The 21,786-nt window shown below is 42.4% G+C and overlaps 1 protein-coding gene across 2 annotated transcripts in view; it reads right to left on the bottom strand.

Annotated features, from left to right (window-relative positions):
• Positions 1-659: 659 nt before the first annotated feature.
• Positions 660-21,786, bottom strand: part of lrp12 (LDL receptor related protein 12) — a 51,479-nt gene continuing 30,352 nt past the window's right edge. For both annotated transcript variants that reach the window (XM_033018891.1, XM_033018892.1), the window contains 3 exons: positions 19,656-20,757; positions 13,370-13,502; positions 660-1,947 (listed from right to left, as the gene is read on the bottom strand). In XM_033018891.1, coding sequence (XP_032874782.1) covers positions 1,057-1,947; positions 13,370-13,502; positions 19,656-20,757 — 2,126 coding nt within the window. In that variant the 3' untranslated portion in view covers positions 660-1,056. The remainder of the gene's footprint in view (positions 1,948-13,369; positions 13,503-19,655; positions 20,758-21,786) is intronic.

The raw sequence follows: 21,786 nt of genomic DNA, 5'->3' as shown, positions 1-21,786 counted from the left end.
AGACGTTTTACTGAGTAAATGACCTTTGTTTGGTGCTAACTGTTCATCATACAGAATTCATTTGTTTTAGCCTCACCTCAACTTCCAATTCATTGATTGTCACAATGTTGTGATTTTTTTTCAGCATTCTATTTTACATTTATAACTGTTACTGAACAGTTACTGAACTTTACTGAGGGGTAAGCCATTTAGAACGGAGATGAGGAAAAACGTTTTTACACAGAGGGTTGTGAATCTGTGGAATTCTCTGCCTCAGAAAGCAGTGGAGGCCAATTCTCTGTATGCTTTCAAGAGAGTTGGATAGAGCTCTTAAAGATAGTGGAGTCAAGGGATATGGGGAAAAGGCAGGAACGGGGTCCTGATTGTGGATGATCAGCCATGATCACAGTGAATGGCGGTGCTGGCTTGAAGGACCAAATGTCCGACTCCTGCACCTATTGTCTATAACTAGAATCTCAAGCAGCAGTGCCAAATATGAAATATTTTGGGCAGTCAGTTGGTTTACGTAGGATGCCAGCACATATCCATCTTTAAATTACTATGCCAAAACATAAAATAAATATTGAAAAGTGCTTCATAATCATATTGATAGCAGACACCCAAGTGGAACAGCTTTTCTGCTTCTTTCAATATATGGAGAGAGAAGTAAAAAAAAATCCTTACTGTAAAATTGGATTTTTTATTTGTTTACATTACTTTTCATTTTCCAGGGCACCCAACAGCCTACTTGTTAGAAATCATAAACATGCAATTTATGAAAAAGAAATAAATAAATAGGCAATTTTAGAAATAGCTAGAAGTGTTAATACAGAAACATGTTATAATTTACTCTTAATCTACACATTAAAATAAATTTAATACGTATCCTGAATGCATAATAAAAATCAAAAAATTGAAGGAAACATGTTACCATGCATTGACTCCCATAAACCAAAGTAAACTGCAATAAATATTGTATGTGACAGTCACACAAATTTGGTTTCTTTTTCAAGTTTCAAGTCACAAGATGCACTGTACTGCCAAGAGCATAAATAAAGTTAGTCATGTATTGCACAGCTAGCAAACAAGCAAGGATTCATCGTCACTGGCTTCATTTATCAGTACTGCTTCCAGACACGCATCCGGTATCTGGGCCGTATGTACAATTCCACAGTGCTCACAAGGCCCGTCCCTACTACCAGACTGTTCTCTCTGAGGCAATAAAGCACAGTGTTGCCTGATTCTTTGAACCCTTCTGGGGCTTGGCGCACCGACTGGTCTGCAACTACCCCTTGTATCAATGTCTGATACAGCATCTGAAAGGGGAATTAATAATTCAACATCATTGTCATCATCATCATCAACATCATCATCATCTCCTCTTCCATTCACTCTAGTATCAAGCTGTCGCAAGGGACTCTGGTTCTGGCTTGATGAAGTAGATCTCCCAATTGAAAACCGCATCCATCGTAAACTCTGAGTCACTCTGCTCAATGTACTGGCCAACTGCTGTCTTGCTGGACTAATGGTGGGCTGCTCTGAGGTTTCTAACTGTGAGGTAGCTACTTCTGTAGCAATATTTGTTTGGAGGCCAGATGAAGTTCCACTTGCTCCAATAACAACTTCTACAGCTGAGGTAGGAGCAACCTTTTGAGGTAGTGGGGCCACCACCCCACCAACAGCACCTGGTATATCTCTTCGCTCACTGTCTCTTTCTGCATGGTCAGACTCAAAAGGCAGAAGTCTTCGGTTTAGACTGCTCCTTTCTGATTCCCTTGTAACATTCTGCTCACCGGCTGGATCATCTCTATCTGTTGTGACAAGAGCGAGAGATCCCGAATTCCTGGATCTGGTGAAGCTAAACATTCGGCTCCAGAGGTTAGATCGACTGCTGGATGAAGTAGATCGAATGGAGGTGAGTCCAAGTTGTGACCTTACTGCTATTCGAAGGTTTTCCAAAATGGATGCCTAAAATTTAAATAAACAGCATTAGGTTCAACAGCCATATCCAAACTTTAATTAGTGTAGCTCATTTTAATGCTTAGAATTTTTCAGGCACTTCAAAATGAATCAATGAATAGCAGCAATTAAGGTAGCCTGGACAACTAGAGCAGCTATATGCAAACACCAAAAGCAGTCATTTATTTTTTTTAGCTGTTTGGTGACACAAAACAAAAATTATAAAAACAATCCCAATAATAGGTTCCTACTATAACATATATACGTTTCCAATATATGCCATGCTAATTGCAATGTAATGTTTTTCTAGCAATTTCCACCTCCCTCACACACACATTAAAAACACGGATTATTGAAATTTTCCTCCTTCCTTCATCCACTCCACCCTCCAATCAGGCATAATTCAAAGCTACCTTCAAAATTAAATCAATGAACTTTATTATATGGAGTGTGATAATTTAGTAGAAAAAATAGTGGATCCTAACCATACAAAAAGCTTGTCAGTGTAACAGTGTTTTAAAATGCAACTTATTAGCCGGCTTTAGTGCTACCAGTTTATGAGGTGCTGGATGGCTTTCCCAGGGTAAGTATTAATTTTCTCAGAATTTCACTGATATTCTTCACAGTAAATGATGTTCATGATAGGGAAGGTGAATTATAAGAATGCAAATACATACGTTTATGTGATAGGAGCAGAATTAGGCCATTCAGCCTGTCAATTCTACTCCGCCATTCAATCATGGCTGATCTATCTTTTCCTCTTAACCCCACTTTCCTGCCTTCTCCCCATAACCCCCAACACCCGTCATTGATATTACTTCATCAAACTTCAAAAAGAAATACAGGAAAGGAGGAAACAAAATACTGTTTTAAATTGTCTTTCTAATTTTCAGATATCCGGTTCAATTGCCGTAGAGACCAATCAAAATGGATCCCTCTATCCTAAATAATTATAACTGGACAATTGCTTGGAAGGCTGGAAGAAACTAAAGATAACGTTTTTTTTAAATAAATACATTTAAGAAACAAAATACGTTTACAAAAGAGTTTTCTAAAATATTGGACCGATTGCTAAATCAGCGTGGCATACATTAACTAAAATTCATACAAAAGTTTTCTTTTTGTGAAAGTGGCCTAGTCTATAAAACATCAACTTTCTTCTCTTTTCTTTCTTTGGTGCAGTGATATACTAAATAGTATTTCTCTCCACCACACCAGATTTCCAAAAAACTGGCACGAATGCTAAGGTTTCCAAGAAAATAGGCGAGAGTAGCCCCGAGAGAGCAAAGCAAGGTTGAACTGGGCCAAGTTAAGCACACCATCTTCAGCTCAAGTTTCTGAACTTCCTTTGAAGTCCTGGACTCACACGAATAAAGTAAACTCTATGTGACACTATTTCTCATTAACTTAGAGGTAATGGTGCTTTAGGTGGAGTATAAAGTGTATTATATACCCAGGTCGTGATGGAGACTGCAAGGGAATTAACAAAGATCTTCATATGTTCTCTAGCCACAAGTGAGGTCCCAGAGACTGGAGACTAGCCAATGTTGTTCCATTTAAGAAGGCAAGTAGAGATTACCCAGGAAATTGTAGGCCAGACAGCCACACGTTAATGGTAGGGCAGCTATTCAAGAGTATTCTTCAGGATCGGTTTTACTTGCATTTGGAAGATTATGGGCTAAATCGAGTCAGTCAGCATAGTTTTATCCAGCCAGGTCATGTCCAGAGCTGCCAAGTTTTGTCAGAGCATTTCGGTATTCTAGTACCTGAAAATCAGTATTTTGCTGAGGAAATCAGTATTTTTACGCGATGCCATTTTGCTGAAATAAAATGTTTTTTATGTGCAGTCATACCCATGTAAGAGTACAAGATTGCATTACTTTGCTACCAATTGACATGTCTTCTATGCACCTTACTTGATAGTGCATTCATTGCCATCTCTAGGCTTATCTAGAATCCTACCACTGCCTGAAAAATAATCAAAGGCTCAACTACCACTGAGAAAGAGAATTCCAAAGATTCATTGTTATACGAGAATTTTCCTGAACAGTCTGTGACCCATAGCGCTGTGGCCATAGGGCTATGTGTAAAGCCCATAGAGCTATATTTAAAGCCCATGGCGCTCCAGCTGGTAGCGCTCTTTTTAGAACCTATAGCGCTGTAGCCGACTGCACTTCGTTTAAATTCCCACGCGTTAAACTGACAGCGCTCTGTTTAAACCTGGAGCGGGACAGGCAGCGACTCTGGCAAAAAAGAATGGGTGATGTTTCTGGACGAGACCCTTCTTCAGACTGGACTGAACTCCGTATTTAAAATCTGTATTTAACAACACAAAACCATACATCTGGGCGGCGCGACTCTCGTCAGCAGCGGCCTCTGCAGTCCGTCTGTGTTTTATTATTTTTTGTCTCGTTTTTATGTAGTTTTTGTTATTTTGTTTGTTGGGGTATGTGTGTGGGGGTAACTTTAAAATCTTTCCCCTGCACGGGAGACCCAACCTTTTCTTTGTCGGGTCTCCGTTGTCGTTGGGGCTGCAACGTGGAGCGGCCTCCAACAGGAACGACCTGGGGTTCCAGCTGCGGAGCTGCCGACTACTCACCGTCACGGGGCTGGCCGAGTCTGGAGCGGGTGGAGCTGTGGTGGAGCGCTGCTGCCACCCGACCTCTGGAGTTTCGGAGGCTGCAACTGCGGGTTTGGCGGACGGCGGCATCGGGAGCCCGCGGGTCCCTGCTGGGTGACCGCTTTTCGGGGCTTCCGCAACGGCGACTTCTCCCGCCCGAGTTGCGGGGTTGAAGAGCACCTGAGCGGGGCCTTACACCATCGCCCCGCGCGGCTTGGAATGGCCGCGGGACTTTGCGAGCGCCCGCCGGGGGCTCTAACACCAAGACCCGGTGCGCGACCTTGCATCACCCGGCGTGGCTTTAATGGCCGCGGGACAATCGCCATCGCCTGCCGGGGGCTTTGACTTTGACTCTGACTCTGACATCGGGGGGGGAGAGTGCAGTGGAGAGATAAGTTTTTTTTTTGCCTTCCATCACAACGATGTGATGGATGTTTGTGTAAACTGTGTTGTGTCTCGGGTCTTTTTGTTTTGTAATGTATGGCTGCAGAAACGACATTTCGTTTGGACCTCAAGGGGTCCAAATGACAATAAATTGAATTGTATTGTATTGTAATCGCATTTCCATACAAAATACAGAAAATCCCTACTACTTGGCAGCTCTGCATGTCTTACGAACCTGATTTGAGTTTTCTTTGAAGAGGTGATTAAGGTGATTGATAAGGATATGACAGTGGATGTTATCTATATGAATTTTGGGAACACATCTAGGAACACCCCTCAGGTTAAGCTGATCCAGAAGATTAAAATGCACAAGAACCACAGTGATTTGGTCGTTTGAATTCAGAACTTTCTTTTCATACAAGGGGTTCGGCATTGGGGGTTCAGTATTGATGTGGATAGAGAACTGGCTGGCAAACAGGAAGCAAAGAGTAGGAGTAAACGGGTCCTTTTCACAATGGCAGGCAGTGACTAGTGGGGTACCGCAAGGCTCAGTGCTGGGACCCCAGCTATTTACAATATATATTAATGATCTGGATGAGGGAATTGAAGGTAATATCTCCAAGTTTGCGGATGACACTAAGCTGGGGGGCAGGGTTAGCTGTGAGGAGGATGCTAGGAGACTGCAAGGTGACTTGGATAGGCTGGGTGAGTGGGCAAATGTTTGGCTGATGCAGTATAATGTGGATAAATGTGAGGTTATCCATTTTGGTGGCAAAAACAGGAAAGCAGACTATTATCTAAATGGTGGCCGACTAGGAAAAGGGGAGATGCAGCGAGACCTGGGTGTCATGGTACACCAGTCATTGAAAGTAGGCATGCAGGTGCAGCAGGCAGTGAAGAAAGCGAATGGTATGTTAGCTTTCATAGCAAAAGGATTTGAGTATAGGAGCAGGGAGGTTCTACTGCAGTTGTACAGGGTCTTGGTGAGACCACACCTGGAGTATTGCGTACAGTTTTGGTCTCCAAATCTGAGGAAAGACATTATTGCCATAGAGGGAGTGCAGAGAAGGTTCACCAGACTGATTCCTGGGATGTCAGGACTGTCTTATGAAGAAAGACTGGATAGACTTGGTTTATACTCTCTAGAATTTAGGAGATTGAGTGGGGATCTTATAGAAACTTATAAAATTCTTAAGGGGTTGGACAGGCTAGATGCAGGAAGATTGCTCCCGATGTTGGGGAAGTCCAGGACAAGGGGTCACAGCTTAAGGATAAGGGGGAAATCCTTTAAAACCGAGATGAGAAGAACTTTTTTCACACAGAGAGTGGTGCATCTCTGGAACTCTCTGCCACAGAGGGTAGTCGAGGCCAGTTCATTGGCTATATTTAAGAGGGAGTTAGATGTGGCCCTTGTGGCTAAGGGGATCAGAGGGTATGGAGAGAAGGCAGGTACGGGATACTGAGTTGGATGATCAGCCATGATCATAGTGAATGGCGGTGCAGGCTCGAAGGGCCCCGAATGGCCTACTCCTGCACCTAATTTCTATGTTTCTATGTTTTCTATGGTTGTGATGGAATGGTGCTATTCTGGCTGGAGGCCATAACCAATTCACTTCCGCAGGTATCAAGGAAACCTGTGGGATATACAGCGGGATATAGATCAGCTACAGAAACGGGCTGAGAAATGGCAGATGGATTTTAATCCGAGCAACTGTAGATGCTGGACTTTAATAAGTCGAATGCAAGGACGGAGTATAAATTTAATGGCAAGACCCATAAAAGCATTGGTGTACAGAGGGATCTTGGGATCCAAGTCCATATCTCACTGAAAGTGGCAACATAAAAAGATGATATATGACATGCTTTCTGTCATTAATTGGGGCACTGAGTATAGGAGTCACTTTGTAGCTTTATCGGACTTTTGTTCGGCTGCATTTGGAGGTTTGTGTGCAGTTCTAGGTCCATTATAGGATGAAAGTGGACGCTTTGGAGAGGGTGCAGAAGAGGTTTAGCAGATTGCTGCCTGGATTGGAAGGATTAGCTGAATTAAAAATTTGGATCAACTCCATTATACGACGCGACAGTGAGAGTAGGAATGGAACGAGGTGGAGGATAAATGAGTGGATGAGGGACTGGTGCAGTGGGTATGGATTCAAGTTTCTGGATCATTGGGACCTCTTTTGGGGAAGGTGTGACCTGTACAGAAAGGACGGGTTGCACTTGAACTCGAGGGGGACCAATATCCTGGCGGGGAGATTTGCAAAGGCTACTGGGGAGACTTTAAACTAGTATGGTTGGGGGGAGGGACTCAAATTGGGAAAGCTAGCAGTCAGTGTGTGAGGCAGGAGGCAGAGAATGGTAGCACTCTGACCCAAAATGTAGGGGAGAGAGAAGAAAAGGACAATAAACAGAGAATAAGAGAGGGTGGGTTTCTTAAATGTGTATATTTTAATGCTAGGAGCATTGTAAGAAAGGTGGATGAACTCAGAGCCTGGATTGACACCTGGAAGTATGATGTTGTGGCGATCAGTGAAACATGGTTGCAGGAGGGCTGTGATTGGAAACTAAATATTCCAGGATTTCGTTGCTTCAGGTGTGATAGAATTGGAGGGGCAAGAGGTGGAGGTGTTGCATTGCTTATCAGGGAAGATATTACAGCAGTGCTTTGGCAGGATAGATTAGAGGGCTCGTCTAGGGAGGCTACTTGGGTGGAACTGAGAAATGGGAAAGGGGTAGCAACACTTATAAGGGTGTATTATAGACCGCCAAATGGGGAGCGAGAATTGGAAGAGCAAATATGTAAGGAGATTGCACATATTAGTAGTAAGCACAAGGTAGTGATTGTGGGAGATTTCAATTTTCCACACATAGACTGGGAAACACATTCTGTAAATGGGCTGGATGGGTTGGAGTTTGTAAAATGTGTGCAGGATAGTTTTTTGCAGCAATACATAGAAGTACCTACTAGAGAAGGAGAAGTGCTGGACCTCTTGTTAGGAAATGAGACGGGTCAGGTGGCAGAGGTATGCGTTGGGGAACAGTTCGGGACCAGTGATCACAATACCATTAGTTTCAATATAATTATGGAGAGGGTCAGAACCGGACCTAGGGTTGTGATTTTTGATTGGAGAAAGGCTAACTTTGAGGAGATGCGAAAGGATTTAAAAGGAGTAAATTGGGACATTTTGTTTTATGGGAAAGATGTGGAAGAGAAATGGAGTACATTTAAAGGTGAAATTTTAAGAGTACAGAATCTTTATGTCCCTGTTCGGTTGAAAGGAAATAGTAAAAATCGGAAAGAGCCATGGTTTTCAAGGGAAATTGGACACTTGGTTCGGAAAAAGAGGGAGATCTACAATAATTATAGGCAGCATGGAGTAAATGAGGTGCTTGAGGAGTATAAAGAATGTAAAAATAATCTTAAGAAAGAAATTAGAAAAGCTAAAAGAAGATATGAGGTTGCTTTGGCAAGTAAGGTGAAAGTAAACTCAAAGGGTTTCTACAGCTATATTAATAGCAAAAGGATAACGAGGGATAAAATTGGTCCATTAGAGAGTCAGAGTGGACAGCTATCTGCAGAGCCAAAAGAGATGGGGGAGATATTGAACAATTTCTTTTCTTCGGTATTCACCAAGGAGAAGGATATTGAATTATGTGAGGTAAGGGAAACAAGTAGAGTAGCTATGAAAACTATGAGATTCAAAGAAGAGGAAGTACTGACACTTTTGAGAAATATAAAAGTGGATAAGTCTCCAGGTCCGGACAGGATATTCCCTAGGACATTGAGGGAAGTTAGTGTAGAAATAGCAGGGGCTATGACATAAATATTTCAATTGTCATTAGAAACGGGAATAGTGCCGGAGGATTGGCGTACTGCGCATGGTGTTCCATTGTTTAAAAGGGGTCTAAGTGTAAACCTAGCAATTATAGACCTGTTAGTTTGACGTCAGTGGTGGGCAAATTAATGGAAAGGATACTTAGAGATGATATATATAAGCATCTGGATAAACAGGGTCTGATTAGGAACAGTCAACATGGATTTGTGCCTGGAAGGTCATGTTTGACTAATCTTCTTGAATTTTTTGAAGAGGTAACTCGGGAAATTGATGAGGGTAAAGCAGTGGATGTTGTATATATGGACTTCAGTAAGGCCTTTGACAAGGTTCCTCATGGAAGGTTGGTTAAGAAGGTTCAATGGTTGGTTATTAATGATGGAGTAGCAAGATGGATTCAACAGTGGCTGAATGGGAGATGCCAGAGAGTAATGGTGGATGGTTGTTTGTCAGGTTGGAGGCCAGTGACAAGTGGGGTGCCACAGGGATCTGTGTTGGGTCCACTGTTGTTTGCCATGTACATCAATTGGATTAGTAAGTATGCAGATGATACTAAGATAGGTGGGGTTGTGGATAATGAAGTAGATTTTCAAAGTCTACAGAGAGATTTATGCCAGTTGGAAGAGTGGACTGAAAGATGGCAGATGGAGTTTAATGCTGATAAGTGTGAGGTGCTACATCTTGGCAGGACAAATCAAAATAGGACGTACATGGTAAATGGTAGGGAATTGAAGAATGCAGGTGAACAGAGGGATCTGGGAATAACTGTGCACAGTTCCCTGAAAGTGGAATCTCATGTAGATAGGGTGGTAAAGAAAGCTTTTGGTGTGCTGGCCTTTATAAATCAGAGCATTGAGTATAGATGTTGGGATGTAATGTTAAAATTGTACAAGGCATTGGTGAGGCCAATTCTGGAGTATGGGGTATAATTTTGGTCGCCTAATTATAGGAAGGATGTCAACAAAATAGAGAGAGTACAGAGGAGATTTACTAGAATGTTGCCTGGGTTTCAGCAACTAAGTTACAGAGAAAGGTTGAACAAGTTAGGGCTTTATTCTTTGGAGCGCAGAAGGTTAAGGGGGGACTTGATAGAGGTCTTTAAAATGATGAGAGGGATAGACAGAGTTGACGTGGATAAGCTTTTCCCACTGAGAGTAGGGAAGATTCAAACAAGGGGACATGACTTGAGAATTAAGGGACAGAAGTTTAGGGGTAACATGAGGGGGAACTTCTTTACTCAGAGAGTGGTGGCTGTGTGAAATGAGCTTCCAGGGAAGGTGGTGGAGGCAGGTTCGTTTTTATCATTTAAAAATAAATTGGATAGTTATATGGACGGGAAAGGAATGGAGGGTTATGGTCTGAGCGCAGGTATATGGGACTAGAGGAGAATACGTGTTCGGCACGGACTAGAAGGGTCGAGATGGCCTGTTTCCGTGCTGTAATTGTTATATGGTTATATGGTAACTTGGCCAGGACTCTCTTGTAAAAGAGATTTTAAATCTCAATGAGACTTATCCTGGTTAAATAAAGGTTAAATAAAATAAAAAAAACTCGGATTATTTTCGTGAAACGTTGGATTGAGCAGAGTGGGACTTTTTTTTTTCTCCCCCCTTACACATGGAGATTGGTGGATGCCTGGAACATGCTTGGTGGAAATAGATGTGAGGATCTTGCAGCCTGGTGCCAAAACAACAATCTCTCCCTTAATGTCAGCAAGACAAAGGAGATTGTGATCGAACTCAGGAAGCGACGCAGTACATACATTGATGGCGCCAAAGTAGAGGTGGTCAAAAGCTTCACATTCTTAGGAATAAATATTACCCGTAATTTGCCCAAGACCAGCCATATAAGGCTATGGCCAAGAAAGCACACCCATGCCTCTACTTGTTTAAAAGGTTTAGGAAGTTCAGTATGTTTTTAACTACCCTCACCAAATTCTACAGATGTGCCGTAGAAAGCATTTCATCATGAAGCATCACAGCCTGGTTGGGAGGTCGGGACTGCAGTCTAGCTGCTGAGAGGAGCATTCAGTAGCCTGATAACAGCAGGAAAAAAGAAAAAACTGTCCCCGAAAAGTTTTGTACTTCTTACCTGATGGGAGAGGGGAGAAGAGGGAGTGACCAGGGTGAGACTAGTCCTTGATTATGCTGGGCCTTGCCGAGGCAATGTGGTGTAGAATCAATCAATGGAAGGGACGTTGGATTGAGTAATGGTCTGAGCTGTGTTCACAACTGCAATTTCATATGTTCTTGGATGGAGCTGTTCCTAAATCAGGTTGTGATGCATCCTGATAAAATGCTTTCTATAGCACATCTGTACATGTTGGTGAGGGTTGTTGGGGATATGCCAAACTTCCTAAGCCTTCTAAGGAAGTAGAGGCATTGGTGTGCTTTCTTGATCATAGCTTCAATATGGGGACAAATTGCTGGTGATACTTATTGTGAGGAACTTGAAGCTTCCAACCATCTCTACTTCAGTTCTATCAATGTATATCAAAGTATGTCTACTGCTTTGCTTCCTGAAGTCAATCACTCACCTAGGTAACATGGATAACTACATCAATGCCCTATTTATTGATTATAGGTCTGCCCTCAACACCATAATCCCAAATAAACTCATTTCGACCTAAGAGTCAGGATTGTCCTCTGCAGGCTGGCATAGGATCCTTGACTTCCTAACCAATAGACACAGTCAGTGAGGATAGATGAGAAAACATCCTCCACAATAATTCTCAACACCAGTGCCCCACAAAGATGCGTTTTCACCCCCTTACTGTACTCCCTATACAGTCAAGACAGCAACCAAACCCTGCTCTAACTCCATTAACAAGCTTGCAGATGACACCACTAGGGTGGTGCAGATCTTGAACAATGATGAGACGGAGTACAGAAATGTGATAGAGAGCTTAATACCATGATGTCAAGACAACAACTCCTCCTTCAATGTCAGCTAGATGAAGGAGTTAATTATCGAAGTACACTCCAAAATTAGCATCAATGGTGCCAAAATGGAAATGCTCGAGATCTTCCCCCTCTCAGGTGATATTATCATCCATCAATTTGTCCTGGAAAAACCACGATCATAAGGTCATAAGTGATAGGAGCAGAATTAGGCCACTCAGCCCATCAAGTCTACTCCGCCATTCAATCATGGCTGAATTATCTCTCCCACCTAACTCTATTTTCCTGCCTTCTCACCATAACGCCTGACCCCCTTACTAATCAAGAATCTATCTATCTCTGCCTTAAAATTGTCCGTTGACGGACTCCACAGCCTTCTGTGGCAAATGATTCCAGAGTTTCACCACCCTCTGAGTAAAGAAATTCCTCCTCATCTTCCGAAAGGAACTTCCTTTAATTCTGAGGCTGATCGCGTCCCATACTCTCCCACTAGTGGAACCATCCTCTCCACATTCACTCTATCCAAGCTTACACTATTCGGTACATTTCAATGAGGTCCCCCTTATTCTTCTAAACTCCAGCGAGTACAGGCTCGGTGCCATCAAATGCTCATCATTTGTTAACCCACTCATTCCTGGGATCATTATTGTAACTGGACCCTCTCCAGCGCCAGCACATCCTTCCTCAGATATAGTGTCCAAAATTGATCACAATACTCCAAGTGCAGCCTGACCAGCGCCTCAGCATTACAAGTTTAAGAAGGAACTACAGATGCTGGAAAATCGAAGGTACACAAAAATGCTGGAGAAACTCAGCGGGTGAGGCAGCATCTATAGAGCTAAGGAAATAGGCAACGTTTCGGGTCAAAATCCTACTTCTGCAGTCTGAAGAAGAGGTTTGACCCGAAACGTTGCCTATTTACTTCGCTCCATAGATGCTGCCTCACCCGCTGAGTTTCTCCAGCATTTTTGTCTACCTCAGCATTACATCCCTGTTTTTGTATTTGAGCCCTCTTGAAATAAATGCTAGCATTGCATTTGCCTGCTTTACCAATTCGACTTGCAGATTAACTTTTGGGAATCCTGCACACACACTCCCAAGTCCCTTTGCACCTCCGATTTCTGGATTATCCCTCCATTTATATAATAGTCTACGCAATAGTCTACACAATGAAGTTACAGGCAAAAAAAGCATGTCAATACTTCTGCTTCCTCAGGAGACTAAGGACGCTTCGCATGACTTTACAGACGTTGGAGTTTTTTTCTGCAACTGTAACGCAATGTTGTAATGTTATATTTTTCACTCATAATATTTTTCTCTTTGCATTACCAGTTGTAGTTAGAGCACAGAAAGGGGTCCTTTGGCCCATGCCAACCAAGATATCCCATCCCCTTGTACTTGCGTGTGCCTTGATTATACTCATTTACAATGATTTAATTTGACTGGATAGTGCACAAACAAAAACTTTCCACTGTATCTCAGTAAATGTGACAATAAACCAATACAAATATCAATACGAACCTCATCAACCTCAATGGTTTTATGGGGATTATAAATATGGTCATGATTCATATCATTTGAAACAAATAAGGTAGGCGTTTATAGCCTTAGTTTTATACATGCACATAAACATATTCAAAACTAGAATACAGTCGGAATGTGTAAATGCAAATAAAAGCGAGTGAAGACATTACCTGACTTGATGAACATACAGGGAAATCTTCTACTGGGGGAATCAAGCCTTGTGCAATCAATTGACCGTAGGATGGAGGAGCCTCCCTTCGTAGTAGTTCTGCTTCAACTCTTGACAAATGAGTTTCAAAAGATCTTATAAAAATAATAGAAAACACCTGTTCATCTCATAGTCCTACCAAAAAAGTAGCTGCTACTGATAGAAGCAAATTAATTTCAAGCAGCTCCAATAAGATAAACTGCAAGTGTAGAATTTTAATTACAATACATCACTAGCAGTTACTACTTGTTTAAGCAGTCTACTTTTAATGCAACAAGTACTCAACAGCTTCTGATGCAAGTACATTGTTGCTTTGGAAATAAAAACATGAAATTTCCCAAAGCACCAAAATAATTCACATTCATAATCACAAATTTTTATTCTAGAGATTTTTAAACTTAGCTTAGTTTTTTTTGTAAATATGCAAAGCATGTTAAACTGTCAATCAATTTAGGAACCTTAACTGTTTATTTATGAGTTTGAGAAATGGCAGGGTGACATTTCCTAAATATGGACAGACATGACTGAATGGATTTTCAGGTGGTGTACATCCTCGCAAAGCAGATTTTCTTCCACATACTGCTCAAACATTCAAATGTTTATCTACGTTCTCTAAAAACCTCTGGTGATGTCATCTACATAATTCACCTGGATATAGAACTCCGGAGAATCACCACTATTATTTGTTGCAACTCCATGCGAACTTTCCTTTCAGCCCTAAGAACATTAAATTGCCCTCTACTTTACAGAATGGCTTCCCACATATTTTCATGTCACAACTTGGATACCTTACCCTCCGGTCCCTCTTCTAAGGAATAAATACTGATCATAAATAATTGAGCTCCAAAGACCATTCATCTAGCACTCCATTGGTTCAGACTCAAGTCTGAAACAAGGGCCCACATATTGACTGTCATCTATGTGATAACCAGTCCCTAAACCACATTGATACACTTCTCCAAAATTGCAAACTCTTATCATATATACCAGTTGTTTTATTACGTGACACCCTGATGAATATTCCCTGGAAATTCAAATAGAGAACATCTACAGATCCTCTCTATTGACTTGCCTTATTAGGTCCTCAACAAATTCTATAAAAAAGGAGGGGTTGCGCTGAGAAAGAAGGTGGACATCGGCAGAGGGGAGGGAGGGAGGCCTGCTGCCACTTGTGGAGGCAGGCAGTAGAGAGGATTGCATGGTACTTTTGTAACTTAGTTTGTGGCAGAACTTGTGTACTGACTTTGTTGTTTGACAAAACAAAGCATTTCATTGTACCTAGGTTCATGTGACAATAAAGTGTCAATCATTCATTTAGGAATTCTTCTAGTGGCCTTTGCCTTCTGCCTGTTCAAGTTCACTTCCATTTTTGGCTCTCATTCCAGAGTTACTGAAATGGCTTCATGGCAATGAAGGACCATCAACAATATTTATCCTGTTGCCCTGAGAGCTACAAAGGGCAAAAGAAGGCCAATTCAAAATTCAAAGTTGCTGGGCATATTACCTTTTGGAAGTGCAAACCAGAAGAGGAACACCACTTTCACAAGTGGGTTTCACCATCAACAATGAACTAATAGTCAATAGATAATAAGTGCAGGAGTAGGCCATTCAGTCCTTCGAGCCAGCACCGCCATTCAATGTGATCATGGTTGATCATCCCCAGTCAGTACACCGTTCTTACCTTCTCTCCATATCCCCTGACTCCGCTATTTTTAAGAGCCCTATCAAGCTCTCTCTGGAAAGTATCCAGAGAACCGGCCTCCACTGCCCTCCGAGCCAGAGAATTCCACAGACTCACCACTCTCTGTGTGAAAAAGTGTTTCCTCATCTCCGTTTTAACTGCCTTACCCCTTATTCTTAAACTGTGGCCCCTGGTTCTGGACTCCCACAACATCGGGAACATGTTTCCTGCCTCTAGCGTATCCAAACCCTTAATAATCTTATATGTTTCAATAAGATTCCCTCTCATCCTTCTAAATTCCAGAGTATACAAGCCTAGCCACTCCATTATCTCAGCATATGACAGTTCCGCCATCTTGAGAATTAACCTTGTGAACCTACGCTGCAGTCCCTCAATAGCAAGAATGTCCTTCCTCAAATTAGGGGACCAAAACTGCACACAATACTCCAGGTGTGGTCTCACTAGGGCCCTGTACAACTGCAGAAGGACCTCTTTCCTCCTATACTCAACTCCTCTTGTTATGAAGGCCAACATGTCATTTGCTTTCTTCACTGCCTGCTGTACCTGCATGCTTACTTTCATTGACTGATGAACAAGGACCCCCTTATCCTGTTGTACTTCCCCTTTTCACAACTTGATACCATTTAGATATTACTCTGCCTTCCTGTTTTTGCTACTAAAGTGGATAACCTCACATTTATCCACATTAAACTGCATCTGCCATGCATCTGCCCATTCACCCAACCTGTCCACGTCACCCTGCATTTGCATAGCATCCTCCTCACAGATCACACTGCCACCCAGCTTTGTGTCATCTGCAAATTTGCTAATCCCTCCATTTAAATCATTGATGTATATTGTAAATAGTTGCGGTCCCAGCACCAAACCTTGCGGTACCCCACTAGTCACTGCCTGCCATTCTGAAAGGGACCCATTAATCCCTACTCTTTGTTTCCTGTCTGCCAACCAATTTTCTATCCATGTCAGCACTCTACCCCGAATACCATGTACCCTAATTTTGCCCACTAATCTCCTATGTGGGACCTTATCAAATGCTTTTTGGAAGTCCAGGTAAACTACATCCACTGGCTCTCCCGTATCCATTTTCCTAGTTACATCCACAAAGAATTCCAGAAGATTAGTCAAGCATGATTTCCCCTTCGTAAAGTCTATAATTCCGTTTTTTCCCTCCCGCATTTCTAAAAAAGTGGGTTAACATTAGCTACCCTCCAATCCACATGAACTGATCCTGAATCTATAGAACATTGGAAAATGATCACCAATGCGTCCACGATTTCTAGAGCCACTTTCTTAAGTATCCCGGATGCAGGCCAGCAGGCCCTGGTGGCCGACTAGGAAAAGGGGAGATGCAGCGAGACCTGGGTGTCATGGTACACCAGTCATTGAAAGTGGGCATGCAGGTGCAGCAGGCAGTGAAGAAAGCGAATGGTATGTTAGCTTTCATAGCAAAAGGATTTGAGTATAGGAGCAGGGAGGTTCTACTGCAGTTGTACAGGGTCTTGGTGAGACCACACCTGGAGTATTGCGTACAGTTTTGGTCTCCAAATCTGAGGAAGGACATTATTGCCATAGAGGGAGTGCAGAGAAGGTTCACCAGACTGATTCCTGGGATGTCAGGACTGTCTTATGAAGAAAGACTGGATAGACTTGGTTTATACTCTCTAGAATTTAGGAGATTGAGAGGGGATCTTATAGAAACTTACAAAATTCTTAAGGGGTTGGACAGGCTAGATGCAGGAAGATTGCTCCCGATGTTGGGGAAGTCCAGGACAAGGGGTCACAGCTTAAGGATAAGGGGGAAATCCTTTAAAACCGAGATGAGAAGAACTTTTTTCACACAGAGAATGGTGAATCTCTGGAACTCCCTGCCACAGAGGGTAGTCGAGGCCAGTTCATTGGCTATATTTAAGAGGGAGTTAGCTGTGGCCCTTGTGGCTAAGGGGATCAGAGGGTATGGAGAGAAGGCAGGTACGGGATACTGAGTTGGATGATCAGCCATGATCATATTGAATGGCGGTGCAGGCTCGAAGGGCCGAATGGCCTACTCCTGCACCTAATTTCTATGTTTATCAGCTTTCAGTCCCATCAGTCTACCCAACACCATTTCCCACCTAATGTGGATTTCCTTCATTTCACCCAGATCCTCTGGCCACTAGTATATCAGGAAGATTGTTTGTGTCCTCCTTAGTGAAGACGGATCCAAAGTACCTGTTCATCTGCCATTTCCTTGTTCCCCATAATAAATTCACCTTTTTCAGTCTTGAATGGTCCAACTTTGGTCTTAACTAATGTTTTCCTCTTCACATACCTAAAGAAGCTTTTACTATCCTTCTTTATATTCTTGGCTAGCTTACCTTCGTACCTCATCTTTTCTCCCCGTATTGCCTTTTTAGTTAGCTTCTGTTGCTCTTTAAACATTACCCAAATCCTCTTGCTTCCCACTCATCTTTGCTATGTTGTACTTCTCTTTTATTTTTATACTGTCCCTGACTTCCCTTGTCAGCCACGGTCACCCCTTACTCCCCTTGGAATCTTTCTTCCTCTTTGGAATGAACTGATTTCTGTATTATTCCCAGAAATACCTGTCATTGTTGTTCCACTGTCATCCCTGCTAGTGTGTCTTTCCAGTCAACTTTGGCCAGCTCCTCCCTCATGGCTCCATAGTCCCCTTTGTTCAACTGTAACACGGACACCTCCGATTTACCCTTCTCCCTCTCAAATTGTAGATTAAAACTTACCATATTATGGTCACTACCTCCTAATGGCTCCTTAACCTCAAGTTCCCTTATCAAATCCGGTTCATTACACAACACTAAATCTAGAATTGCCTAAAATATAAGTGAATGCATCATGACCGTCTGACTAATTCCGTTACGGAACCAGCAGATAACAGTCACACCACATATCTGCCATCTCCCTAATCTTAGAAACTATGGAGGACTTGAAACAACCGCCACCTTGCCCAACATCACACAGGGATGGAAAAACAAAATTTTCAGGCAAGCACGATCAGGAAGGAGGGGATATGGAAAACTAACTCCAATACAGGCATTATAATAAAAATAACACGCTTCCTGATTACTGCACATCTATTGAGTATAGAAGTTGGGAGGTCATGTTGCAGTCGTATAAGATGTGGTGAGGCCGCATTTAGAGTAGTGTGTCCAGTTTTGGACACCATGTAATAGGAAAGATGTTGACAAGCTGGAATGGGTACAGAGAAGATTTACGAGGACTTTGCCAGGACTCCCCAGAATAAGGGAATCGAGAACCAGAGGACATAGGTCTAAGGTGAGGGGAGAAAGGTTTAAGAGGAATCTGAGGGGTGCTTTTTCACACAAAGAGTGGTAGATGTATGGAATGAGCTGCCAGAGGTGGTCATTGAGACCGGTGCTATCACAACATTTAAGAAATATTTAGTGAGATACTTGGATAGGACAGGTTTAGGGGGATATGGGCCAAACACAGGCATGTGGGATTAGTGTAGATGGGACATGTGTGGTCGAAGGACCTGTTTCCATGTTGTAAGGCTCTATGACTATTTATTAATCCAGCAAATTCTTGATATGTTTATTGATTTCTCATCCAAATCAATATACCCATCAACATATGCCCCACACAAAATAAAGACCCAACCACTTTGTTCTAGAGATCTCTGATCTAAACAGAATATCTTGCCATTCCTTCTTCAAATTGGGAAAAGGGAATAACAGATGGTGTTATCAGATATATAACAATCCCACCAAAATACTTAAAACGGGTCAGATGCCTTTCGCCTCATTCTTATACAGGCATAAAAGAATCTGAAAAGATTTCCTCAGAATCTATGAAATAATTTTACATCTGAAATGCAAGGACTGTACTTCAGAATGTCCGAGAACACTAATGCAATCATCAAAAAAGCACATCAGCGCCTCTACTTCCTGAGAAGATTACGGAGAGTCGGATTGTCAAGGAAGACTCTCTCTAACTTCTACAGGTGCACAGTCGAGAGCATGCTGACCGGTTGCATCGTGGCTTGGTTCGGCAATTTGAGCGCCCTGGAAAGGAAAAGACTACAAAAAGTTGTAAACACTGCCCAGTCCATCATCGGCTCTGACCTTCCTTCCATCGAGGGGATTTATCGCAGTCGCTGCCTCAAAAAGGCTGGCAGTATCATCAAAGACCCACACCATCCTGGCCACACACTCATCTCCCTGCTACCTTCAGGTAGAAGGTACAGGAGCCTGAAGACTGCAACAACCAGGTTCAGGAATAGTTACTTCCCCTCAGCCATCAGACTATTAAACCTGGCTCGGACAAAACTCTGATTATTACCAACCACTTTCTGTTATTTGCACTATCAGTTTATTTATTCATGTGTGTATATATTTATATCATGGTATATGGACACATTTATCTGTTTTGTAGTAAATGCCTACTATTTTCTGTGTGCTTAAGCAAAGCAAGAATTTCATTGTCCTACACAGGGACACATGACAATAAACTAACTTGAACTTGAACTTGAATTAATTGTGGATCATACTTCCAAGTAGACAGAACTTACCTGCGTTCAAACATTCTGAGAGAGTACAATTTGCAGGTACATCCTAGAGCAATCACAAGCAGTAGCCCACAGATTAGGCTTCCAATGACTGCTGCAGTTATAACTCTGGTGGGTACAATCACAGGACAGTTTTCTTCATCACTGCCATCACCACAGTCATCCTGCGCATCGCACACCCAGCTCTCAAACACACAACGGTTGTTCTTGCAATGAAAATTACCAGGTTGGCAAAAGAAACAGTTCTTCTCATCCGAGCCATTTGGACAATGATTTTGGTAATTGCAACGATCAGCCAGAGGGTAGCACACACCACTGCGAGAACAGGGGAACTCGTCTTTTTGGCAAGAGCTACAGTTGCGTTCATCTCGTCCGTTCGGGCAGTGCCAATAACCATCACAGCGCTGTTGCTCAAAGTAGCAGCCCCAATTGCCTCCGCAAGGGATCTCCCATGGAAGACAAAATCCTTCAACTTGATAGGTTGCATTAAAACCTCTAGCTGCATTTACTTTGTCGGCATGGAAATGTACCCGCACTTGGCCAGAAGACGAGATGACTGTGATCGGTGTCCGGGAATCAAAAGGTGTTAAGACACGAAGCAAATTGTGTGAATTTTCCTCCAGACCATCATACACTTTGATATAATCCCCATAGCCTATGCCATCCAACTTTAAGTCAGTGATGCGCAAAATGATTTTGCGTCGGTCTCCAGTATCTATTAACCATGTGCAATTGCTTCCAGGTGGATAAAATGCAGGATAATTTGGCGAATTAAATGTACCATAAAAGTTTCTCAACCATTCACCACAATTAGGGGCATCACAATCGATTTCATCTTCCAAATCAAGACAGTCAATATTTCCATCACATCTCAAGGACTCGGGTAAACATGTATAAGCTGCTGTATATCGAGAAAGGCACTGGAAATGGTCATAGGTACAAGGCTTAAGTGGAAAATCAGTCAGGGGCAGCAACTGCTCGCAAAATTCTTCATCAGAATTGTCTCCACACTCATCCATCGTGTTGCACTTCCAAATATCTAGGATACATTTTCCATTGTTACAATGGAAGTGGTCCCAGTCACAGCTTGCCTCCACCAACCTGCCTGAAAATAAAATTAAATCACAATGTAAAAAGCAAGTAGCTGGAGGATTAAGGGCCTGTCCCACTTGTGCCACCTTTACAGGTGACTGCCGGCACCCGTCGTAGGTCGCTGAAATTTTCAAATGTTGAAAATTCAGCGGTGACCAGAAAGATGCTACGACTCTTTGGAGACCTCTCACGCCCATAGGAGACCTCTCACGCCCACACAGGTGACCCCTGGCGACATGTTGTGGGTGATCTCTCACGACCATAGGAGACCTCTCACCACCATACAGCCTATGGTCGTGAGAGGTCTCAAAGAGTCGTAGCGTCTTTCTGGTCACCGCTGAATTTTCAACATGTCGCCTGTAAAGGTCGCGTAAGTGGAACAGGCCCTTTAGAAACCGCAACACAATATTTCTTATTACAATTTCATAAGTATTTATCAGGCAGAAAGAAAGGCTTATATTTATTCAGTCTTTACAGAAGGACATCCTCAAAACATCCCCAAAAGCTATGAACAACTTTTATATATGTACTCATTGTTATCTTGTAGGATGCACACCATACATAAAGTAAAGTTTTATGCCTAACAAGTTAATGAAAATGCTGATGGTGCTTTTACAAATTTCCTCATAAAAATAGCTGTGACTTCAACCACTCAAAAAGGCAATTTGTGCTGTTGGATCAATACAATTCCCAAGGCCAGGACGTGATATTTAAGAGAGCTCAAGACATTAAGACAAAGTGGTGGAGTAACTCAGCGCCTCAGACATCAGAAAAAGGATCCCGACCCGAAACATCACCTATCTGGGGTTTCCAGAGATGCTGACCGAGTAAGAGGTACTCCAGCACTTTGTGTCTTTTGTTGTGAAGCAGCATCTATAAGACATTAAGAAATGGATTACCCAAAAAACTTTATTCCAATTCTTTATTGGCAAAAACCATCTATGACCAAGGGAAATAATAACTAAGGTTAAAAATATCGACACTAGATTAACACTTCAATATCTAATAGCAGGTGCTCTCACAGTTTGCTCTTGTTGTGGGG

Source organism: Amblyraja radiata, chromosome 4 (genome assembly GCF_010909765.2).
Source record: "Amblyraja radiata isolate CabotCenter1 chromosome 4, sAmbRad1.1.pri, whole genome shotgun sequence".
Classification (NCBI taxonomy): Eukaryota; Metazoa; Chordata; class Chondrichthyes; order Rajiformes; family Rajidae; genus Amblyraja; species Amblyraja radiata.
Note: the sequence above shows the minus strand (reverse complement) of the source record. Positions and strands in the feature narration are given on the sequence as shown.